This window comes from Galleria mellonella, unplaced genomic scaffold, assembly GCF_026898425.1.
Source record: "Galleria mellonella isolate WM207_F2 unplaced genomic scaffold, CSIRO_AGI_GalMel_v1 utg90, whole genome shotgun sequence".
Classification (NCBI taxonomy): domain Eukaryota; kingdom Metazoa; phylum Arthropoda; class Insecta; order Lepidoptera; family Pyralidae; genus Galleria; species Galleria mellonella.
In genome coordinates this window covers 2535514-2558357 of record NW_026442172.1, presented here as the reverse complement: position 1 = coordinate 2558357, position 22844 = coordinate 2535514, and the positions used below count along the sequence as shown (strand labels likewise).

The 22844-nt window shown below is 30.9% G+C and overlaps 2 protein-coding genes across 2 annotated transcripts; one reads left to right on the top strand and one right to left on the bottom strand.

The window, feature by feature from the left end:
- The first annotated feature begins 785 nt into the window (after window positions 1–785).
- LOC113523352 (brain tumor protein) lies at window positions 786–15280 on the top strand. Its single transcript, XM_026909286.3, has 9 exons — window positions 786–1033; window positions 3469–3637; window positions 3753–3897; window positions 3982–5368; window positions 6000–6280; window positions 6361–6549; window positions 6625–6793; window positions 7739–7971; window positions 8336–15280. The coding sequence occupies exons 2-9, from the start codon at window positions 3525–3527 to the stop codon at window positions 8438–8440; spliced, it is 2622 nt and encodes an 873-aa protein (XP_026765087.1). The 5' UTR covers window positions 786–1033; window positions 3469–3524; the 3' UTR covers window positions 8441–15280.
- A 686-nt stretch (window positions 15281–15966) lies between these two features.
- Window positions 15967–21934, bottom strand: LOC113523312 (N-acetylglucosamine-6-phosphate deacetylase). The gene is made up of 6 exons (XM_026909229.3): window positions 21584–21934; window positions 21093–21367; window positions 19413–19631; window positions 18641–18776; window positions 17420–17596; window positions 15967–17257 (listed from the first exon to the last, which is right to left on the bottom strand). The coding sequence occupies exons 1-6, from the start codon at window positions 21786–21788 to the stop codon at window positions 17064–17066; spliced, it is 1206 nt and encodes a 401-aa protein (XP_026765030.2). The 5' UTR covers window positions 21789–21934; the 3' UTR covers window positions 15967–17063.
- Between the last annotated feature and the right edge of the window lie 910 nt (window positions 21935–22844).

Sequence of the window (22844 nt, the reverse complement as noted above, 5' to 3'; positions counted from 1 at the left end):
ATCCAAATTAGTTGGCCTACTATGATGAATTCGACAAGAATTAAACATTTGCAACAAATAAATTACTTTTGTTCTGCCTTTATTTTAATGTGGATGTAATTAGTTAATTTGTTCAACAAAACAAAAACTTACGTAGAGCAAATCATAGCCGAACATTATACGAAATCTATGGAACAAATTAAAACCATGAAATAATAAAATAAAAACAGTAAATCTAAAATATGGTAGCCTATTCTTACACTAATTCAATTAGCAAAAAGAGGGCAAGAAATGTGCTATTAATCGCGTCCCCAGTCAGCGTAAGCTGCAGCATGGTGCTACAAAAAATTAAAATAAAAAGGCGTTCAATTCCGTGCCCCATTCATGGCTCCGGAGAATACTCGAGCTGGATCAAAAGAACTTTTTGGCGGGGTAGGTGTCATATCTAAGTGACAAAAAAAATGAAGCTAAATTTCTTGGGGCCTTTCATTTTAAGGTAGTGTATATTAAGGGGTACAATGCTCCCCCCCCCCCCCCCCTCCCAGCTATGACCATATTACATGATTAGCGCTTATATATATTTTTTTTTATGGGTGAAAATGGAATGGTAACCCTGCCTGCGCTAACACATTGGAAATGTGTTAATAATCCTTCAACAACCAGAATTCCTGTAAGGTAGCAACATGGTACACACATGTCAAACGAATTCTACTATATAACCGTTTATTTCAAATTATCTAGTAATTTTTTACTATCAAGTACTTGTAGTAGATAATCGTAGTTTTTCCTATATGAACTGGCAACATTTCATGTCGCAACCAACTAACGCAGAAAATCAATATACCGTGATGTATTCGTCTTTTTAAAATGAGAACGTGACAAAACATTAATTTAATTCATCGAAGAAACCATTTTTATTTAAAAAATATTTGTTGAGATTTGATGCTCATTTTTTATTTATTTACATAGTGATGGATATTGTCATAGTTACGGCGTGTTAGAACATTCTGCGCGTTTCATTAATCGCCTTTTCTGCAAAATATACCTGTTAAAGGTTAGTAAATTCTTTCTATATTCTTTCGGTTTACTTTTTGCTACTTTTTTAGTAAAAATTGACAATATTCGCTAAACAATTAGATAACGAACTATCGACCTTCGCCATTGTCTGCATGGTGCATTGCGTTTGTGCTATGTAGGTATATAACAATTTTTAGTATATTGCTGATTAAGCTGTCTACGTTGCTTTAATTTGTAAATTACTTAATTTCTAGTCCGTTTAATAAAAATGTTTGGTATATACATACATTAAAATTGGATAAATTCTGTACAAAATTGTTATTATGATAAAAAGGAGAAAAAACTAAACATTAATCAAATTTATAAGATATTAACGGCATATTTTGCACATTAAATGTAAATTTATACTTGTGTAATAATATATTGTAATTTGTAATGTAACAATGAGAACAATAGTTCTTATAATAAATTTTTCTGTGTATCTATTTCTGTTTATTCTGTAATTAAAAATAAAATAGTTAACTACAATCCAAAAAAAAAAAAAAAACAAAAATTTAAATAGTTAATTTCATTTAGGCATTTATTTTTACAGTAGTTATTTGGATATAGAGATAGGCTTGAATGCAAATGTTATGGATAAAATATAGTACTGGTGCACATATTAACTAATTTGAGAAAATAGAAAATTATTGATCAATTTGTCTGTAATTTGTTTAGATATACTTATGCAACTTTCTGCTACTTTAAAATATAGGCTAGAATTGAAATCTAAAGAAGATTAGAAACAATTTTTTTTTTTCTGAATTAGAATTTTTTGGCTTTTGGGTAGATAATTTTGAGTGTTCCTTATAAGAATCTTCTTAAGCCTGTTGGTTGTCAAAGTAGATTATTAACTTTGAAACTTAGTTTTATTTTTAATGATATTAGCAAGGTAATAAAGCTGGATGGTCCACTTGATTCGAAGTGGTAACTATTGTTTATAGATATGAACAGCACCATAAAAGAATTAATGGAGAGCATAAAACAAAAATCATAACTTACTAATATTATATTTACTACTTTTTTTTTTTTTGAACTTTGAAAATTGAACTTACTAATACTATAAGAATGTATAAAATTGTGAATCTAATTGAGCAGTTAAGAGGAAATATGGCCAGGACTATTAATAAATAGGTATTTTGTAAATCTTTCATTCTGTGTTTAGGTCCTGGAAAAAAGGAACAACTATATCTGTTTGATAAATACTTATGCAAAATAACTAAATTTATCATTTCATATTCTAGTTTTCTCTTCCAGTACTAATCTGATTTTGATTATTTGTCAATAATAATACAAAATAACTTTTGGCTATACTGCTGTTTTTCATTTCTTAAAACCTATGTAGGCCTCCCCCTTTAATAGAGGGAGGCCTACGTTCAGCAGTAGACATATAATGGATGATATGAATGTTTAAAAAAATATCATTTAGTAGTCTTGTAATGTACTTGCTATGGTTGGTACAATTTCAGTTATTACTACTAGTCATTACAACTTTAGACAATTTAGGCCATGTTTAATAAAAATGTGTTCTCATTAGGATACTAACTAAATAATAATTTTATTATATTTTATTCCACCAAAATAGTAGACCAAAATTTTTAGTAAAGAAAGAGATTTCATTTGAATTTTCTTTGCAACTGTGTTAAGCAATTGTGTTATCAATTTGGAATCAGTTAAATCCTGTGTTGGTTCAAGTTTAATTTTGTGACTAAAGAAGTTGCCATTTTTCTCAGAGGAAAAAATTGCCACTAATATCTTGATCACATGTGAATAGGGTTTCATAGTCAACTAATAAGAATAGGGTTTTGTAAAGTAATATAAACTAATAGATAGTCACAACAACAAAGTTTAATGGCAGATATAAAAAGATAGTTTAAAGTTATGTGTGATGCCTAAAAAGTTTTATATTATAAAATTGACAATAATCATAAGCTAATCAGTTGGTTATGCATTTTTATTTGATTTTGTTTTATTTTGTTACTATGGTCATGCTTTACATACAACTCATGTTTATAAGTGCATAAAAGAGCTCACTCATATGCTTTATATTGATTAAATGATCTATATAATTCAGATCTTAGACACACATATTGGAAAAAGCAAGATGAGATGGAAATTCTAATTTTATGATGCTTAGAATGCTTAAGTTTCATAGATGAACTTAATAAAAAATTTAATGAATATTTTTTTTTGTCATCATGAACATCTATTCAACAACACATTAATATATCTATAAAATTTTGTAAATCTATATATTTCATTTATGGAATACAAAATTGTCACACATTCATTTTTAAAAAAGCCTATGAATCAATACTTATCTGAATACTGTTAGTATATCATATATAAAAAAGTTTATCATACATTAAAACATTTTCCTGTTTTCTTTTACCTAAATCAACCTAAAATAATGTTAGATATTACTTGTTTTAGATTTTTGTTGAATAAGGTCAATATTACAATATACACCAAGATAATTATAAGTTAAAATGGAAGACATGAATGGAGAGCTTTATGGCGATGGCTTGGTCAGCCTGGGGGATGAGGGTTCATTAGAATCTATTGATAACGGGAAACAAGAACAAAATTGTAACATTTGCGAGTAAGTATTTTGTAAAAAAATGTTTTTTATATAATTGTTATTTTCTTTTATAATTGTTATTTTGTTATTATTATCATTATGATTATAAAGAAATTAATTTGACATACTTTTTTAGCAATAAGTTATGCAGTCCTCGAGTTTTGTCATGCCTTCATGTATTCTGTGAAGCTTGCATTGATAAGTTGATGGTTAATGAAGCAGGTGACTCATTAAAATATGATTTGGCAGTGGAATGTCCAATATGTAAACAAGAGACCAAGGTAATAAAAAAAAATAGAGTAGTTTTACTTGTTTGTCACTTTATACACATTTTTTTTAAGTAGGTAATTTGTCAAATGTTTCAGATATCTGGGGGTGGAGCAGCATCACTTCCTTCCGACTATCTCATCACCAACATTTTAGATGTTTCTGCTATGGATCAATCTGTTGTTTGCACTTGCTGTAAGAGTAAAGAACCGGCTGTTGCTAGATGCACTGATTGTTCTCATTTTTTGTGTTCCAATTGCAACTCAGCTCATGAATTTATGAGATGTTTTGAAAATCATCGCGTAGTTCCGTTTGATGCCCTCAGATCTTCTAAGGAAAAGGCAGCCGTGCATAAGCCGATTTTTTGCACCCGTCATGTAGGAGAAAGTCTCAAATTTTATTGTTGCGAATGTGATGTCGGTGCATGCACTGAATGTCTAACTGTGGACCATAAAGTTGGCGAGCATCGTTGTGAAAGAATAGTTGATGCTGAACAGAACTTGCGCGTGGAATTACGAAATCTTATCATGGAAGGTAATGCTCGTGCAGCTGCTGCTGGTAGTGCTTCTGCGAGGCTTGATGATGCTTTAGGCGATTTACAACGTCAACGTGATGAAGCTGAAAGTATCATCAATGAAGCATTCCATGCATATAAAGCAGCTTTAGAAAGGCGTCGTGAAAAGACCCTTGAAGAACTTGAACGTTTACACAAAGAAAGAGAGCTTAAAGTAATGGATTTGTTCGATCGCGTCGATAAGACTGTTCAACGCATCGATTGTGCTTGTAAATTTGCAGCAAGACTACTCCGTCGGGGTGATGGTACGGAAATAGTAATGTTGAAGAAAACTGTTGCTTCCCAGTTCGCACGTTTACTCGAAGGGGCGCCAGAATTCGATGTGGATTATTCATTGGAGTTTGTAACCAAGATGGATAAGTTTGACACTATTGCAGAAGAAACATTTGGAGTGTTTCGAACAGAAGCTACCAAAGCTGAAGAGCGCAAACGTGCTAGCGAATCTTCTGCTATTGTATCTGTAGCATCTAACTCTCATTCTCCTGCTGTATCTGTAACCAATGCACCTGTATTTGATGATTATCCTTTGGGCAATGTGCGTCGAGTGACTGGTGTTAGTATTGTGGGGGTTCCTGGTGTGGGTGCTGTACCGACTATAGGCGTTCCTGGAGTGGGCGCTGTGCCGGGAGTAGATACGGTTCCAAATACCAGTGTTATGCCTGGAGTAGTGAATGTTAACAGTGCTCCTGGTGTTGGCCCTGTTCCTGGAGTAGGCGGTGTACCAGCTTTGCCATCTATGGTAGAATATAATTTACAACAACTGGCCAGCATTGCAGAAAAGGAAGTGCCTCCACCTCCTCATGCATCACCAGCTTCTTCATTTACGCTTGCTGAATTATTAGCTGGAGATTTAAATTCTCCCCAAGCATACAACAATTTGCAAGCCCTTGCTAAGCTAGGATTGAATACAGGTAGGTAAAGTTTAAATTATTATAATGTAGTTCCATTCTAAAATGCAAAACTCTCAAATAAAAATTTCAGTTTGATAATATATTAAATCTAAATATCCAGAATGAAGCATCATAAATTGATAATAGAATTGAGTCAGAATTACTAGTCTTCTGTAGCTTGTAATATAAGGGTATGTTCAAGTATTATGCAACACAATTTTTGAAGATGATGAAAAGAACATTTTTCCATAACCCTGTAATGCTGTAATATTCTTACGTAATACCTGAATCACTACACCAATGAATACCGACAATGAAAACAAAATTAAAATGACGTACAATACAGGTTGGCATGTACGATCTTGTATCGTTATAGATTCCCTGTAAAATATAAATGGTTGTGTTTTTTTTACTTATAACAGTTTCTGATTTAAATAAAAAAAAAAGACAATGTTGCATATTGCATTGTTTGATCCGAAACTCAAATTGCTACACTGTTATACTTGAACGCCCCCTAATAACTGCGCTAAACTATCCAAATAAAAATATTAAAGTATAGAACTGGCACTTCAGAATCTACAACAATTTGTATATATGTATGTAATGTTTATATAATTAATTAAAAGAAGAATATTTATTTTTTTATTTGTAGAAGTAAATGGCTTTGGAGGAGTTGGAGGTGTTGGTGGAATTGGGGGTGTGGGGCCCCGTGGTGTATCACCTGGAAGACCATTGTTGACTGCTGCTGAAGAAGCAGCCCTTGTCGCACCACCGGCGCCGCTTGTTCGTGCTACTAAGGCTACACCTATGCATATAAGATTTAAGTTTGGTCAACTTGGTGGAGGCAAGGGACAATTTAATTCGCCGCACGGATTCTGTCTTGGAAATGATGAGGACATTATTGTTGCTGATACAAATAATCATCGTATAACGGTACATTTTATACATTAATATATATTCTTAATATTGTATATAAAACATTAAATATTTGATACAAATTATAAAAATTGTAGGTGTTTGATAAGTCTGGAAATCACAAGTTCAATTTTGGAGTGGCTGGTAAAGAAGAAGGTCAATTGTGGTACCCCCGTAAAGTGGCTGTAGTTCGGGCTACTGGAAAATTCGTTGTCTGTGATCGTGGTAATGAAAGGTCGCGAATGCAAATATTTACAAAAAATGGCCACTTTTTAAAGAAGATTGCTGTAAGTCTTTTGCTCATATTAATTTTATTAATTTTTTTTATTAATCTTAATTATAAAAATATATCTTTTTTGTAGGTGCGATTCATTGATATTGTGGCGGGTCTAGCAGTCACTGCTGAAGGATTAATCGTTGCGGTCGATAGTGTGACACCTACTGTTTTTATTTTATCTGAGGAAGGTGATCTGATGAGGTGGTTTGATTGCAGTGAATGTATGAGAGAGCCCTCGGATATTGCAATTAGTGGTAAGTTGATTGTATTAGTACATTTAATATTGTATTTATGTACATAGCCATATTACTTCTTTGAGTACACATAATAACATTTGCCATCCTTTACAATAACAAAGTATTGTCTATATTGTCCAAAGAAACTTAGATGTCAGTTGCGTGTCCTTGAGACATAAAGTGCTTTGTTTTTAGCCGACTCCACCAATTATTTTTGCTGGACAATGGCTTGTCGTTTAGATACGTGCCCAGTACGTGAGGATAACTTTGGTGTTTCCTAAATATATCAATAATTATTTTGCATAGAGTCACCAGAGGGAGACTTTGTACAAAAGTCGATTGCTTGGGTATCTCTGTCCCATTCGTGTTTCAACCGTGAAACAGATGTGTTTGTATGGCTGTGTTTCGGTTTGAAGGGTGAGATATGGCGTGAGTTTAGAGGGTACAGAGGAATAACATTGAGTCCTTAGGAATGGCAACGCATTGGGGGTATCATGGGCGAAACAGTATACTCTGTTATGTCCATGGTACTGCTCATGTCTATAGGCGATGGTTACCACTTTCCATTAGGTAGGCCGTCAGCTTGTTTGCCATTTTAAGTTGTTTAAAAAAAAGTTCTCTAAGAGTCTATTATTGAATCGACAATATTATAGTCACAAAGATTTAAACGAAATGTAATACGGTTACGACATCCTAAGGTCGGAGATAGTTACTGCTTTTAAAAATTATTACTCCTATATGTTTATATCTTATGGTCTTGGGATATTAATTAAAGGACTTGTGTAAATAGTTAATATTTTAATTTGAAATAACTTTTTGATAACCTGTAAAGTAATCGATTTTTTTTTAGCGTATTTAGTTTTACTTTTTATTCTTCATTATCATCATCATATTAACTGTCCACTGCTGAACATTGATTTCCCCTATACACTTATTACTATTTCTTGTGTTTTACTATTTCAGGCAAAGAATTCTACGTGTGTGATTTTAAAGGCCACTGTGTTGTCGTATTTGACGACGAGGGTAGGTTTTTGCGGCGCATTGGATGCGAGAATGTGACCAATTTCCCGAACGGCATAGACGTTTCGGATGCCGGCGATGTACTCATTGGTGATTCGCACGGTAACAAGTTCCATGTCGCTGTGTTTTCGCGCGACGGTGTACTGGTCACAGAGTTTGAATGCCCATATGTAAAGGTAATATATATTAAATTTGTTTTTTGCACAAAGTAAACACAGTTTGATCAAGATAAAAAGTGTATTGTGTTCTTCTTCAATGCAAGTACTACGGTATCCCAATTTCATGATAATTGGTTGAGCAGTTTAAGGCGTCGAGTGGTAGATAACATTACAAAAACACATTCAACAAAACTTGGTTAGAGGATCAAACAAATTGTGCGATTGTATAGAATTTCATTATTATGTCATATTTGAAGGTTTATTATTAATGTCCACAATATCAAAACACATTTTGTTCATATTTTTTTGTGTTATAAAACTACGATTTGTGATAATTTTATATTTAATTTGAAATTTGAAGGATATAAATGATTAATTACAGGTTTCTCGCTGCTGCGGTTTGAAGATTACATCGGAGGGGTATATTGTCACTCTGGCTAAGAATAATCATCACGTTCTAGTCCTCAACACTCTTTATATTGTCTGAGGAGTAATTTGATGGCTGTAAGTCTGCATACTACAAGATCTCACATTTATTCCCTTTTATATTACTGTTTTTACAAAGCTTATCATTTTTGCTAAACCAGTATTTGACTACTTTTTTTTCGTTATTTTATGTTTAATTCATGTTAGTCTGATTTTACACTCTGTCCATGTGCAGTGAGTCATAGCGATCCCATTTTTCTAAGCTTCATATATATATGTATATTTTATTTGTGGCATTTTAGTGAGCAGCATTGTATCACTGCTTGTGGATAGATTTTACAAGTCATTATTTCCAAAGTACTGAATGAGTGTATTTTTGGGTTTTATTCCTCTTTCATTTTTGCATTTAGTTATAGTAACGGGAAATCCAAAGTTTAGTGTAATATTATTTGTCTTATATTTTAATGTCCAGGCAATTATCAAGAGTTAATTTTTACTTGATTTGGTTCTGGGTGCTTAGTTTTTGGTCCTAAATATGATATATGTGTCACTATCGTTGTTTTATAGTAGAGCAACAATTAAAAGTTGTACTAAAAGTGGCAGTGACATGAAAACGAATGCTAATTTTTAAAATTTTAATGTTAGTCCTAATTATATATTGACAATATTATTATATTACACTATATTTATGGGAATATTTATATTATTTTAGGACTCGAAATTACCATCCTACCAAATTTACTACCAGAAATGTAACATCTATAGTTATTGACTGGACTGTTATAAATATTACGTTTCTAAATTAGCAGCTGGTATGGTGGTTCCTAGTTCGAGTGAAGTTTAAACACATGTCAATTAGGGGACTGCGTGGGAGTGTCGCCTCATCAAACTTACTGTCGCCCGATATACGTATATTGTTTTAAAATAATTGACCACTTTTTTTTAGATATTAGTAATTCGCTTGATAGTGAACAAATACGAACGCACAATTTGAGTTCATTGTAACAAAATTTTAGTGTTATTAAGACCAAAGGAGGCGACACTATTATTACGTGCCATCTAGTTTAGGTTAATCTCGTATACAATATTATATATTGTCCGTTAAAATATATTTACCATTTACAGAATTCTTGTGTCTATACAAAATGTTTTTCATGTACTCTTGTTTTGAGAGCCTATTACATATTTGAAAGATTTTTCATGAGTAGGCTATTATGATATACATACTTATTAAAATTCGGTTCATTATAAATTTATCTAGTAGTGAACCACAGTGCTCTGGTATGGGGAAGCCGCTATATAACTTTGCAATAAATTTGTACAATGTATCTGGGATAGTTAAACGAAGTAAGATATTTAACATTTTGTGGCATCTTCGTGTATATAGCTCAATAAGAATATTATTGGAACTTTTTTGTTACTTTTATCTGTTGGGAATGATACATTATTTGTTCGTTTAGTGCAGTAATGTTGTTTGTCACAACATCTGTCACAAAACAAGTGTAGGGTTTCTTTGACACGAACTTTTACAGCTTTTCTTGAAAAACTATACATTAGCACCTGCACATATGTAAAGATATATGAAAACACTACCCACCGCACCCAGTCTTTTAATAATCATCCCAACTTAGCTGTATACATGAATTTGCTAATAAAAAGGTATTTTATTTCTATAGAAAAGTCGACACTATATTGTCGCTAAAATATTACTTATATACATATTTTTATAACTATCCACATTTAAATTCAAAATTGGAAATTATAGTATTAGGTGGTAAACAAATGATGAATATTATGGATCTGCGGTTCACAGAATACGACACTATATTTAGATCTTCACATTATTAAAAGCGTCCCGTTTAATGGTTATAATAGATCTATCATAATTAAATATGGGACATTTTTCGAAGTAGACACATCGATAATAATATGGTAATAGGGTCTATGCTAATTTGTAATTCACAAGTAATGGTCAGATACAATTTATATTTAAATAAAAATACACTGTAATTGCGTAAACTCATAGTCTTCCAACTGTAATTAGGCTTTTTCGAAGGAATTTCAAAAAAGATTTAATATTTTCTCATTATAGCTTTTTTCTTATATACAACAATGATTTTAGTAGCCACGGCGGATATGCTGAGCCAAAATTGAGCCAACGAAATTAAATATTTCATTATATATATATTATAACATATCTAAATATCATGATACGTTGTACGTGACCATTATTTTGTTTTGCAAAAACATTTCGAAATAGTACTTAACTCAGACCACCTAAAATTAAGTGTGATATTTTATAGCCTATATTAATTTGTCATATTTTTACAAAGCTCTCTAAATTTTATGCGTTTAGCTTCGAAATGTAGTGATAAAAAATTACTATGATATAAATTTAGTTTCATATGCATGGTTTGGTAGATCGTTCAACTAAAAAGGCAAGACTAGAATTAGTTTCATAATATTTAAAATCTATGCATTACGCTCTAAAGATGTAGAAGAATAATTGCACTTATCAAATTGCGTAGCCCTGTACAATTTAGTGCTTGAAAAATAAAAAAATCTTTTCATATTATAACTAATAGCGAATATTATGTATTTCACTGTCGGGGAAGCCTCATGTTCTTCTGTTTAGGGTCACAATATTGTTATAGTCGTTACTATGATACTTCTCATAATGTATTGCCTTGTCTTTGATGCTGGACGATTACCTACATTATCATGCATTTAAATAATATATTAAACACAACAGAGAATATTTGGCACGTTTAATCGTAGTTGCTGAGCCATATTATTATCATTAAATATACATATTTATTATCGTAACAAGTTTGAAACATAGTTTTAAAATTAATACTTGTACTTAATTAGCAATAGGGTATTTATTTTATTTGTTGTTGGAACAGATTATCAATATTTGAAATATTTGCAACATTTGATGTGATATGAGCAATAATAGAGAAACATAATGAAACAACAATTTAAGATTTGCAAAGACATTATGAGTCGTAACCGCGGTATTGGACGTGGGAACGGGGCGTAGCGCCGTGGGTCCGTCGATGGAGAACCAGTGATAAGTTGAACATTGACGTTTGAGTCTGAATCCTCTATTGATTAGTGAGTAATTTTTGGGTTTATTTTCTATATTGTTTTTAAGTTATTTGTTTCAGGATTTTTGTCCCGATAGCATTAGGGAATTTTATTTTCTTTATTTTAAGTAGGTTTAAAATACGAGTCTACATACCCCTCGCGGATGAGTAGGTGTGATTAATACTCTAATTTTTCATTTTACTGTTTTGTTTAATTATATGTTCTGGGCCTATATTTGAATAGTATTTTTGGCCAGTGTGTTTTAGGCCTTTAGAGTTACGAATTTTTACTGCCAAATTATTTTCTTACGATATTTGTGCATGCACATAGTAATTATTTTATTGTATGATATTTGTAAAAATTAGTCACTAATTGTTGCCAATTTTTTTTTGTTTTATTATTAATATTCAGGGTTAATATATAATGTTCATTTTTAATTTGTTGTCATTGATCAAAATTATTGTGTGTTAGTGAAGTAAAATTAACCGAAATAGAACTTATTATTGCCCCAAAGGGAGCGTTTGACGCTAATAATAAATATTGCTTTAGGGTTGCATAAAATATTAAAAAAGTGGTGTGATAAGTTTTGGATAATTTTACAAATTATACTATTTTATGTGTGAATTCCAATATTAATAAATTTAAAAGTTGAAAATGTCATTATATAATTATTATTATTATTATAATAAATACATACATATATGTAACTTTCCAAATAATTGCAATGACATTGATATTCTTATATTTTAAAGTATTATAGTTTATATTATTTACATCTTGAATTAATTGGTGATATCTCATTGACAATGTTTCCTTTTGTTCTTGCCATATATCTTATGTAGAATGCGTCAGCGTAGAATTTTTGTAGGAATTAGTATTTTTCAATTTGATTATACACAACATAACAGTATCACAAGTTTGCCTATACGGTGGTGTTGTTTAGAAATGTTTATTAGTGGTTGGCGCGGTCACGGCGGATTTTCGCCGTGTCTGCTTGGCTGTATATTCTTGCCGTAGCAAGTAAGCACTATGTCATGAGATAATGGCAGGTCAAATGGTATTTATTGTCCATTGACATTAATTGATAATAATTGTATCATTAGAGTACATTACAGTAGCCTTTCTCGGGAATCTTAAAAGTTACCTATATACACTTTAAAGCAATTTTTGGTAAATATATTTCTCTTGAATCTATATTCCCTTATGTATCCAGCAATAAATTACTTCAGTAGTTGTGTAGTATCGCTTTATATGGCGCTGAGAATCGCTATTTTCTTGACATCACGAACGTCCGTTTTGGAAGGCGAAATAAATAGGTGAACGTTTGGTAGCGAGGTAGCTACCCAACCTGTGGGCTTAGATGTCAAGAACGTCAGCACGCGGTGCCAAGTAAGGTGATAGTCGTAGGGTTCGCAGCGCACAAGGTGAGCTCTAATGTTACCCTCCCTATTGGAGGTGGGCGTATTGCCTATGTTGTGGCACCAAGCACAGCTAGATGGTTTTGGTGGAGTATTGTGGCATTAACGATTCAATTCATTACTTATAGACCGTGTTACTTGACTGTGGGTAGGATTTAAATTTGTATTTTCATCTGATCAATTATTCCTTTATGTTATAAAACAGTATGCTCAAACGGTTGATGGTGACTTAATTCTTACCCACCTTATTTGTTTGGTCTCCACTGTTTTTAAAAAACAACATAAATAATAATAAGGTTGTGAGCTCTATTCCCATTGGAATTTTAAGCCACATGTGTGCTTGTGCAATAAATATCACAGTTTGGATCTAGGCTTTTAAATTATTATAGATTATATACATTGTTGAGCTGATATAAAAATTTAATATATTATTATACCTTTTAATATTGTTAAAGAATTCTAATTGCATTCCACATCTTAGAGTGAACGAATTTGAGACGACCGTTTTCAGTCTACATTATACAAGTTATTTTTTTTACAATTGTAGGATTATTAGCAGTTGCCAATGTTTTTCCTTTAGTCAGTAAAAGTACAAATATTTTAATATACAATTCTTGGTATTTACGTATTGTAGTGATCTTATTTTTAATTGTTTCTATAACTGTAAGCATAATTTTTTCACATAAGCAGCCATTTAAATATTTTTCATCTCACAAATTATTCAGTAAATAACAAAACATATCATACCGAATCAATTTGGTTTTTCATAAAAATTGTGATCGCAACTCCCGGAATTTTCCTATTTGGCTTAGGTGTACGTTAAAATGGCTATTTTTTTTTTTTGTTTTAAAATTAGATTTAAGTATATTATTATAGGTCTGAATTAAGTTTCTTGTCACCTTTTTTTTGTTAAAAATGAGAAAATTATCGTAATTTAGCGTGAAAGGTGCATTTTGCAAATGCGTATTTTAATTTTGATCCAAAGATTGTTAATTCCTTTAATTATTATTAATTTTCTTGAAAATGACATTTGTGGAGTGTGCATTGGTATTTGATACTAGGGTTAACGTCATGATTTTTCCGTAGAGTTGGTGCAGCCGAGCAAATCTCTACTCTACTATATTCTCTTAAGAATATATTGCTCAATAATTTAATTCTGTTAAAGTATTTTAAACTTAGGAGTAGTCCACACGGACGTGTTTTGTGTGACTGTGGACTTCAGCGACAAGAAATTATATATCTAACAGACAATACCCTCCGTAAAGATTTGAAAACATTGTAAACGTTGAAGTTTTATTAGATGTAGTTGTTTGCCTTCGAGGCAGCATGCCGCTGAGTGCACGCTGCAGGGGCATCGGTAGCATCAGCACATAGGAGTATCATTAATCCTTTGAAACCATTATCGTATACTGCTCGCCTGCTATAGATTACTCTGTAAGCTTTATTCAGAGTTCAACATTTTATCATATGTACCACTACGAGTATAAATAATATAGCGAGACGACCGTTGTAGATAATGTTTTCAGCACATCTTGTGTGATGGTGTTTACTGAATAATTGTACCATTTTGCCCCACAGTCAACGAAAATTGTTATGTAATCCATACAGGAGTCTCTGCTGCATTGTGCCTAGATCTTAGAAGTTAATGTGGTATCAAGGTAGAGTTAATCTCAAGTATTTTGGCTCTTTGAATATTCCATGATATTATTTTGTTTTTCATGAAAATGTATTTACATTATATACATACACTTAGTAATATTATTGTATACATGAATATACATTGCGTGGTTTGTAATTTGATGTTTAATTTTATTGTAAAATAAGATGCCCAACTGGTTGTCTGTCCACCATTCGAAAAATGTGGCGGAATTGAGTGTATAAATTAAAGCCATACTAGACATTTTATCCGGAGAATATTTGTTATCCATGTTATTTGTGGACAGAGATAAAATTTATTTGAACTAGTTGCACATCTTACTTTGACCAAATTCATACACCGCTGAAGTTACTTGAGAATTGAGGACATTTTGTCTGTTGCACTCTTCCTTTTGTTTTATGGTGAGTGCAAGTTTTCATGTGATCTCAGCAGTGTCTTAATAATTATAAGTTTATTATTGTGAACTGTGGCCAGGATAACAACAGCATAGAGCAGTGTAATTCAGAGCCTGCCTAAAATATATTTTTGTCATGATTTTATTTAGGTATATACATGTTATTATTCACATATTACAGTTTTCTCAATATTAGCTTGTATTTTAATTAAGAAATAATCATATTTAACATTGCCAGGTGATCAGCAACCTGCACTTTAATATTTTTGGAAACTATTGAACTTAAATTGTACTGACTTTATAAATATATTTACTTCAATAAAGATTTTCCATGCCACTAAATGGGGTTTTGATTGTTTCACGTTTCTAATTAGATAATTGACGGGACTTGTTATTTTAAATCTAATTAAACTAAGATAAAGTCGCTGTCTATGCGCGGCTGATTCTTCGCTTCTAAACTACGTAACGGATTGGGATAAACTGTTTGCTATTGACGAAATTTGTTTGCTATTTAGTTATCCTTAATTTTTCACATGTTAATAAACGCCATTATTAAAAGCATCGACTCTATGTAGAGAGTATTAGAAACTAAAAATTATTATTATGAACTACTCTTAGCTACTGTCACCGCAATTAGTTCTGTTCGAGAAGTGCATTTAATAATGCTAATACCAATTAAAAAAAACACTTCGTATTAGATAACTATTTCATAGTTTGTAGATTGTTGAAATTGTCACAGCTTTGGATAGATACGAAGGAACTTGTATTTGAGAATATTGTCATCAAGTTCTTTTATATTTCAGCAATTTAAATATTAAAAACTATATTAACTTTCTATATTGTTCAATGCAGGTTGGTCAACAATATATTATCAGAAATCAATACTGTAAAATATCCAGTGCTTTATAGCTTCAGAAATCGAAAAAAAAAAATCTGTGATTACATATATTTATCGTATATATCATAATATTAGTATAAGATATTTGATAGGTGTTTTGTGAAGGGGAACTCTCAAGAAAAAAATAACAGTATATGATGCATATTTATTATAATTTTTTAACAAAAAATAACATATTTACCTATTCGTAGTAATGGCAAACAAATCATATTTTTTGCTTCACTTTGAATAAAATTGATTAATATGTTTACATACTAAATTACAAGCAATAGGGTCGATTCTGGGACGCCATTTCTCTAATTCTATCTCTTAAAATTTTATTTTGGGATAGCACCGAAACTTTTAAGAATCAATATGTACAAAATTTCTTATAAATTTAGTTTACAATGGTCCATAAAACAGAAAATTCGAAATTATCAAATTAAAATATTAAAGAGATAGGATTAGAGAAATAGCGCCTCAGAATCGGCCCCAGTGTCTCCAAATTTAAGGTCCAAACCAAAAATTTAAAGAAACATGTACTAGTTTGACTAGTACATTATTGTCATCAATATATATAATGTGCGATGACTTTTATTATCAAAAATAATGTATATGTTATATTTTATTTACTGTTATTAAGACCTCATAAATCGTAATCGCCACTCTACTAAAATTGTGACTCATTGATATTCAGTGTATTAATTTATGGTAGACCAAAGTCGGTTTGCGTTCGTTTTCTTCTTATCTGTACTAAGTTGGTAGATAAAGACAATTTCCATGTTGCCACACTTTGGTAAGCTAAAGTTACAAACGCTCTTAACCATTCGTCAGATATTACTCGTGCATTGCCTTAGAGCATATAGCAGGCATTTTTATCTCAATCACGGTAAATTTAAGGCACAACTAAAAAGCACTCTGAAGTATCACATAATCACATCAATTACCTGATTTCCAATTTAAGAATATTATAATAGATCAGCGATCGAAAATCTAGGGGTTTAGTCCAGAGCACCAAGACATCAGCCAATTTATAAAATTTCTAAAATTTGTTACATTAAGATATGAAAACGAAACGTTTTATTCAAACTACTGTTTCTGTGTTACTGTCACAGCACTATAAAAGTTGTCAAATAAGATAGGTATTATATATAAGTTTATTTTGAAAAAATGGTATATATATACAATTTTAGAGGCAGGCGTGACAGATATATGTGTATTAATACAATTTCATTAGTACATTGTACGTTATGCGGTATCACCTTGACGTGTGAAAACGCGTTCACCTGCTATCCATGTAGATAGAACTTTTAAGGTTTTAGGATGCAAGATAATAAAATCTGCATCATATCCGAAATTAAGTTTTCCTTTTCTGTTGTCAATACCGAGTGCACGTGCTGGATGTAAGGAGGCTGCTTGCAGAGCATACTCCAAGGAGCATTCTGTAAAATACCGAAAAACGTGAGACGAGTATAACTAGCACATCTGATTAATTTCAAAGATAAGTTTATAGATAGGTATTCTTTCTCATGCAACTGATACTAAGTTGTATAAAATAACGATCTAGAACGCTTTATACATATAAAATACGATGAATAACTTACCTATAGAATCTTTAAAAGTAAGTACACATGAGTCTAAAGCAGTGGTACTGCCACATAAGACCTTCGTTCCTGTAAGGTATGCACGGCCTTCCTCAACTGTGACCGCTTGTGGTCCTATTCGATAGTTACCATCAGCTAATCCCTGAGCTGCTACGGCGTCACTTACTAACACCAGTCCTGAAAAATAAAGGATTTTATTTTACTGTTTTAAGTGACTTTTACGTTGGAATGTAAATTTACAGTATCTACAATATTAAGTATTGCAAATGTACAATTATAATTTGTCGCCAATTAAAGAGATGGCGGACAGCCAAGTCAAGGCTGTTGTATGTGTAGATATTTATTTGTTACTAAGAATTTGACGGTACAAGGAAATAATTTATTTCACCATCAATTTATATACGAAATTTCATTCAAATCTATCACCCTTTTAAGTGTGAATGACAACAAACATCATCACAAAAAAAATATAATCTAATATAATAAAATTTTAATTTGACGAAGTCTGTACATGGTAGATATTTAAGAAAAATTAATATAAGGGACCTTAATAAGAGTAATAGATGCTAAAATAATAATTTTAAAGTTTTATTTGTCTATATGGTCCGGCATTACGGCTATTGCACCAAATTGAATGCATGTTTTTACAGTTGTGTTTTAGAAGATTTAACTTAAAAACTGATGTGCATATATTTTATCTTGATATGACATCTAGAAGTCCTTTATATCAAGAAGTATTTTATTTCCATGGCTGATATTCATGCGTACGAAGTAGTGAGCAAAAAGTTAGTTTATAATAATAATAATTAAATAGATAGATATACATATTTATTTGCCAGAACATTGTTTTTACAGACCTTGATTTATCGTGAAGTACGAATATTCGCCTTATAAAGCTTGCAAACTCGTTGATTGTTAAGTACAAGTTTATTATTATACTTAAGTATTTTAACATTAGGTTAATTATTCATTAGGTTAATAATAATAAAATTATAGTAGTATTTATAAAATCAATCAATAAAAATAAATTAGATGCAATACCAGTTCTATTTAATAGAAAAGTACAAATTATGTCATTGTGTAAATAATTATATGATTGTTACTTAATATTTTTGAGTTCTCTCAAAAAATTATATCATTTATCGACCTGCCACTGCGTAACTTAATTTTAAATTTATTGACCATTATTTATATTATTACTAAGATTTTAATGTCTATTACCTTCAGGATTAGCCCTGCATGCTATCCGCAATGCCGATGGATGTGTGTGTATACCATCAGATATAATTCCATAATACACTTGTTTATCCGTTTTTGATGCTAAAAGTCCAACTAAACCAGGATCACGGTGATGGAACTAAAAATAGTGCCACAAAGATTAAAAGGGGCAAAAGTTTAATAACTAAGTATAAATAATAAGTCTACTATTGTAATCTTTTGGATGAAATAATAAAGAGTATCTATCTATCTACTAAATATTTTAGCTGATAATTTTTTTAAATCATAAATTTTTATATTATAGGAACTATAAGCGTAAAAGCTGTCAATTACTACAAATTCATCATTTTCTGTTATTCACTCTCTAATAGGCATCTTTATTTTTCAACTTTTAATTAAAATACAAATACAATAAGTTATATTTTTTATTTCGTCAGGTAGTGATATGATAAGAATAAAGAATCAATACTAGTACAGTCTATTTCCAGTATTCTTTATTCTTAACTCTACAGAATATATATTATAAATCTGCAAATTCGTCTTAATATGAAATTTAGTATATACATAAATATTATATGGGAATGGTCAGTGAACACATCTAGGTTACCAGGACGATGCTGCGAGTAAAAGCTTGTATGCAATATTAAAATTGTACCTATTTTCTAAAATTGAATACAGTTTACTCAGTTAAAGATATTCATGGCGCTGTTCATTTCTGCTATAGGAGACAGCATAAAAAAATATTTGAAACCTAATAGACAATAGTTATACGTACTGGCAACATAGCGTTGAATAAGTGTGTAATCAAGTTGGCACCATTTCTTATTGCATCCTCTCCTTGTGCTAGGCCGGCAGACGAATGACCGACAGCTACTTTTATGCCTAATTTGGTCAGATCTTTTATAGCTTGTGTTGCCCCTGGCAGTTCAGGTGCAAGGGTTACAATTACCACATCATCTAAAGCTCCATACACTTGCTTCATTGTTTCTAAACCCTGAAATTTTTTTTAATACTTACAAATGCTTCAATTAAAAAATGTACTGAATGTATATAAAAACATACCAGAAAGATTACATTAATTTTAATACTATGGTTGTCTTTTAGAACTTTGAGATATTATTTAACTTTGGGCTTTAGTAGTCAAATCGTTCAAGCCCCAAGAGGTAATAAACAAACTCACTATCACTTCTAAACTGATATTATAAAGAGGAGAGACTTTTTGTTTGAATATTGATGTATTTAAGATTAAACTTATTTTTTTGGGGGTTGGCTGGACGATGCTAAGGTGAGCAATGCCTACCCGGCTCGCTCTCTAAATATGCCTATGGTGATGAATATACTTAAATTCTTAATTGATTTTAATAATTTTTAAATAATAATATCAACATACATATAGGCTGTATTGTATTAAAAACTGAACAGTGTTAGGATAAGTCACTATTTGAAAATATTAATAAGGACATACTCGTACACATTATTTTCTGTATACAATGAATAACCATAGCTGCTTATATAAAATAAAAAAAAATATGCAATGTATAATAGTAAAATATGTTTTCATATTGCATAGGTACTCAGACAGTTATCACAATGATTTATAAAAAGTTCAATAGCATATATTGTTCAATACCAACTGATAGTGGTAGATAAAGGGTTCATTAAACAGAGTTTCTTGTTGAAAAGTAGGCTAATGATAAACTTGTAATGATAAATGTTGTAACAGACAAAAACAATAAAAAAAGTTACTGACCTAGTTAATGGAAGTTGAAATAAACAATAAAATCCTTTCTAAAATTATAAATTAGTGTGAGTTTATTTTTTACTTCTTGACACTGCAAGTCAGAGAAAAAAAAATTATTACTAATGAGTAATGGGGACTAATAACCTAATTGATAGCAATATAATGTCACCACTGCATGGTCCTCTTTGAAAACCATCATGATTCATTTCCATTGAATTCGTCATGATGGGCCAACTGACTTAAATTTATCTTTTTTTATCATCATTAATTGGTATCATGCCAACATAGAAAATATAGATATAATTTCATTTTTATTTAATGAAAAAATATGTTAATACCTCAATAAATCATCACAAAGGACATAAGCCTCTTTTATTCTAGTTGATTAACATATACATCAGGATGATATTATTTCGACTTTCTTGTGACTGTCTGCATAACCATATTCAGACAAAGTCAAAGCTAAATCGAAATTATATTATCATGTATATGGACTTCAATTGTAGAAATTCATTAAAAAATAATTAAAATGTATGTGTTAAATGGAGAGATAGTGTAACATTTTATAATTTACTTAACTTCTTTAAAAAAATTTATGTTGATTAGTGTGTTGGAGTTTATCATCTATAAATATATCATCATATATAAACTGCAGGTAATATTCTAATAAATTAATAAGGCATTAATTGGATTACTTTCAAATGTACCACTAACCTTCTCAGGTACCCTGATGTATTCATCTAAATGAGCACCTTTTTTGGCTGGACTTATAAATGGCCCCTCTAAGTGAACACCAAGGATAGTTGCACCATGTCTACCGCCTGGAGTCTTTTTTATTTGTGGTAAGATTTTATGATATTTTTCAGGTTCTGATGTTACCATGGTTGGACAAAAAGAGGTAACTCCATGTGACAATAGCTCTTTTGCAACTTTGTTTAGTCCTTCTTGAACATTTTCTGAATCGTATGAAAAGTCAACTCCCCAGCCACCTTTGTAAGGCAAAACAAATATTACTTATAGTAATAATTAACACTGACAAGGTAATTATTGTTTAGTGTGTAGTAAGCACATAAAAATAGTAGCATAAAGTGACACTGAAAATATAAGGGCATCGTTATAATATATAGCATATATATTAATAACAATAAATAATTACAAGAAAAATGAACAAAAGTAAGTATTTTCTATGTACGATTGAAACATACCATTTATTTGAATGTCAATGAACCCAGGGGCAATGAGTAAGTCCTCGCAATTTACAGTTAAGTCTGCTTCACGTTGCTCTACATAGAATATTTGCTCAGGATTTTCGATTTTTCCATCACGAATCCATAGGTCTTCTTTGATTATTTTATTATCACGTAGAATGTAACAATTGTGAAATCGCGTTAATGTTGAAGTAGATTTCATGTTAAAAGTTTTAAAAATAAAAGAACACTAAGTTACATTCAAGATACAGCGGTAAGATACTAAAAAAAAGAAACAATGCAAGCCAGAGAGTAAAGCAAATTATGTTGCTGATAGGTATCAACTGAAGTAAACATTTTGTTTTGACTTTTGAATTAAACCAGCTGGGCTGGCTGTCAAACTGTTAATGTCAATGTCAAATTGACTCCCGATCAAGAGTCAAAATATTAACTAAACCCATAATAATTGTCTTTGAACGTTTCTTAGTTTCGATTGGAGGATATTTTGAATCCGTTAGAATCGGAATTTGAAATAAATTTACGAAGCTTAGTTACGAAGTAAGAGTATTCAGGAGATATTTATATTTACAAAAACTTTTGGTATGATTAAATAAAAAAAAAAAAAAATCATTGGAGGAAACAATAAAGAGTATCTATCTATCTATTACCTATAAAATTCAACTATCAATTCGTTTAAAACCTTGTTTTTTTTTACTTTAAATTTCAATAACATTGTCACAAGCTTAATAATTCGTATGCGTATTGGCCATGTTTATATTCCTGCTCATTTGGCGGAATTTTAAAGAATAGACAGAAATATATGTGAGTGTGGCGCAAACAAGATCTAAATCGTATTTTCTTCTTCTGTTCCTTTTATGATTGTCCTTTATTTATAAACTCTCTTATCTTCTTGAAAGTTTGATATTCTACTTTTATGTTATGTTTATTAACTCATTCAATGCTATTTATTCTATTTACAAATCATTAGCCTTGTTTATTAGTAACTAGCTTTCACTCGCTATTTTGTATGCGTAATGGGCATATGTTCACAGAGCGGAATAAAAAGTAGCCTATATCTTTTTATACTTCACATAGTACATGTACCTATATTAAATTTTATAGTGATTGGTTCAATCGTTAAAACGCTATAAGGTAACAACAAACAAACTCACACATTTATATTATTAATAAGGATAATAGTATAAAACCAGTAAAAGTTTAATTTATGATCATTAAAAAACCCTATCCTATATTCTTCAATTAAATTAAAGAATTCAAA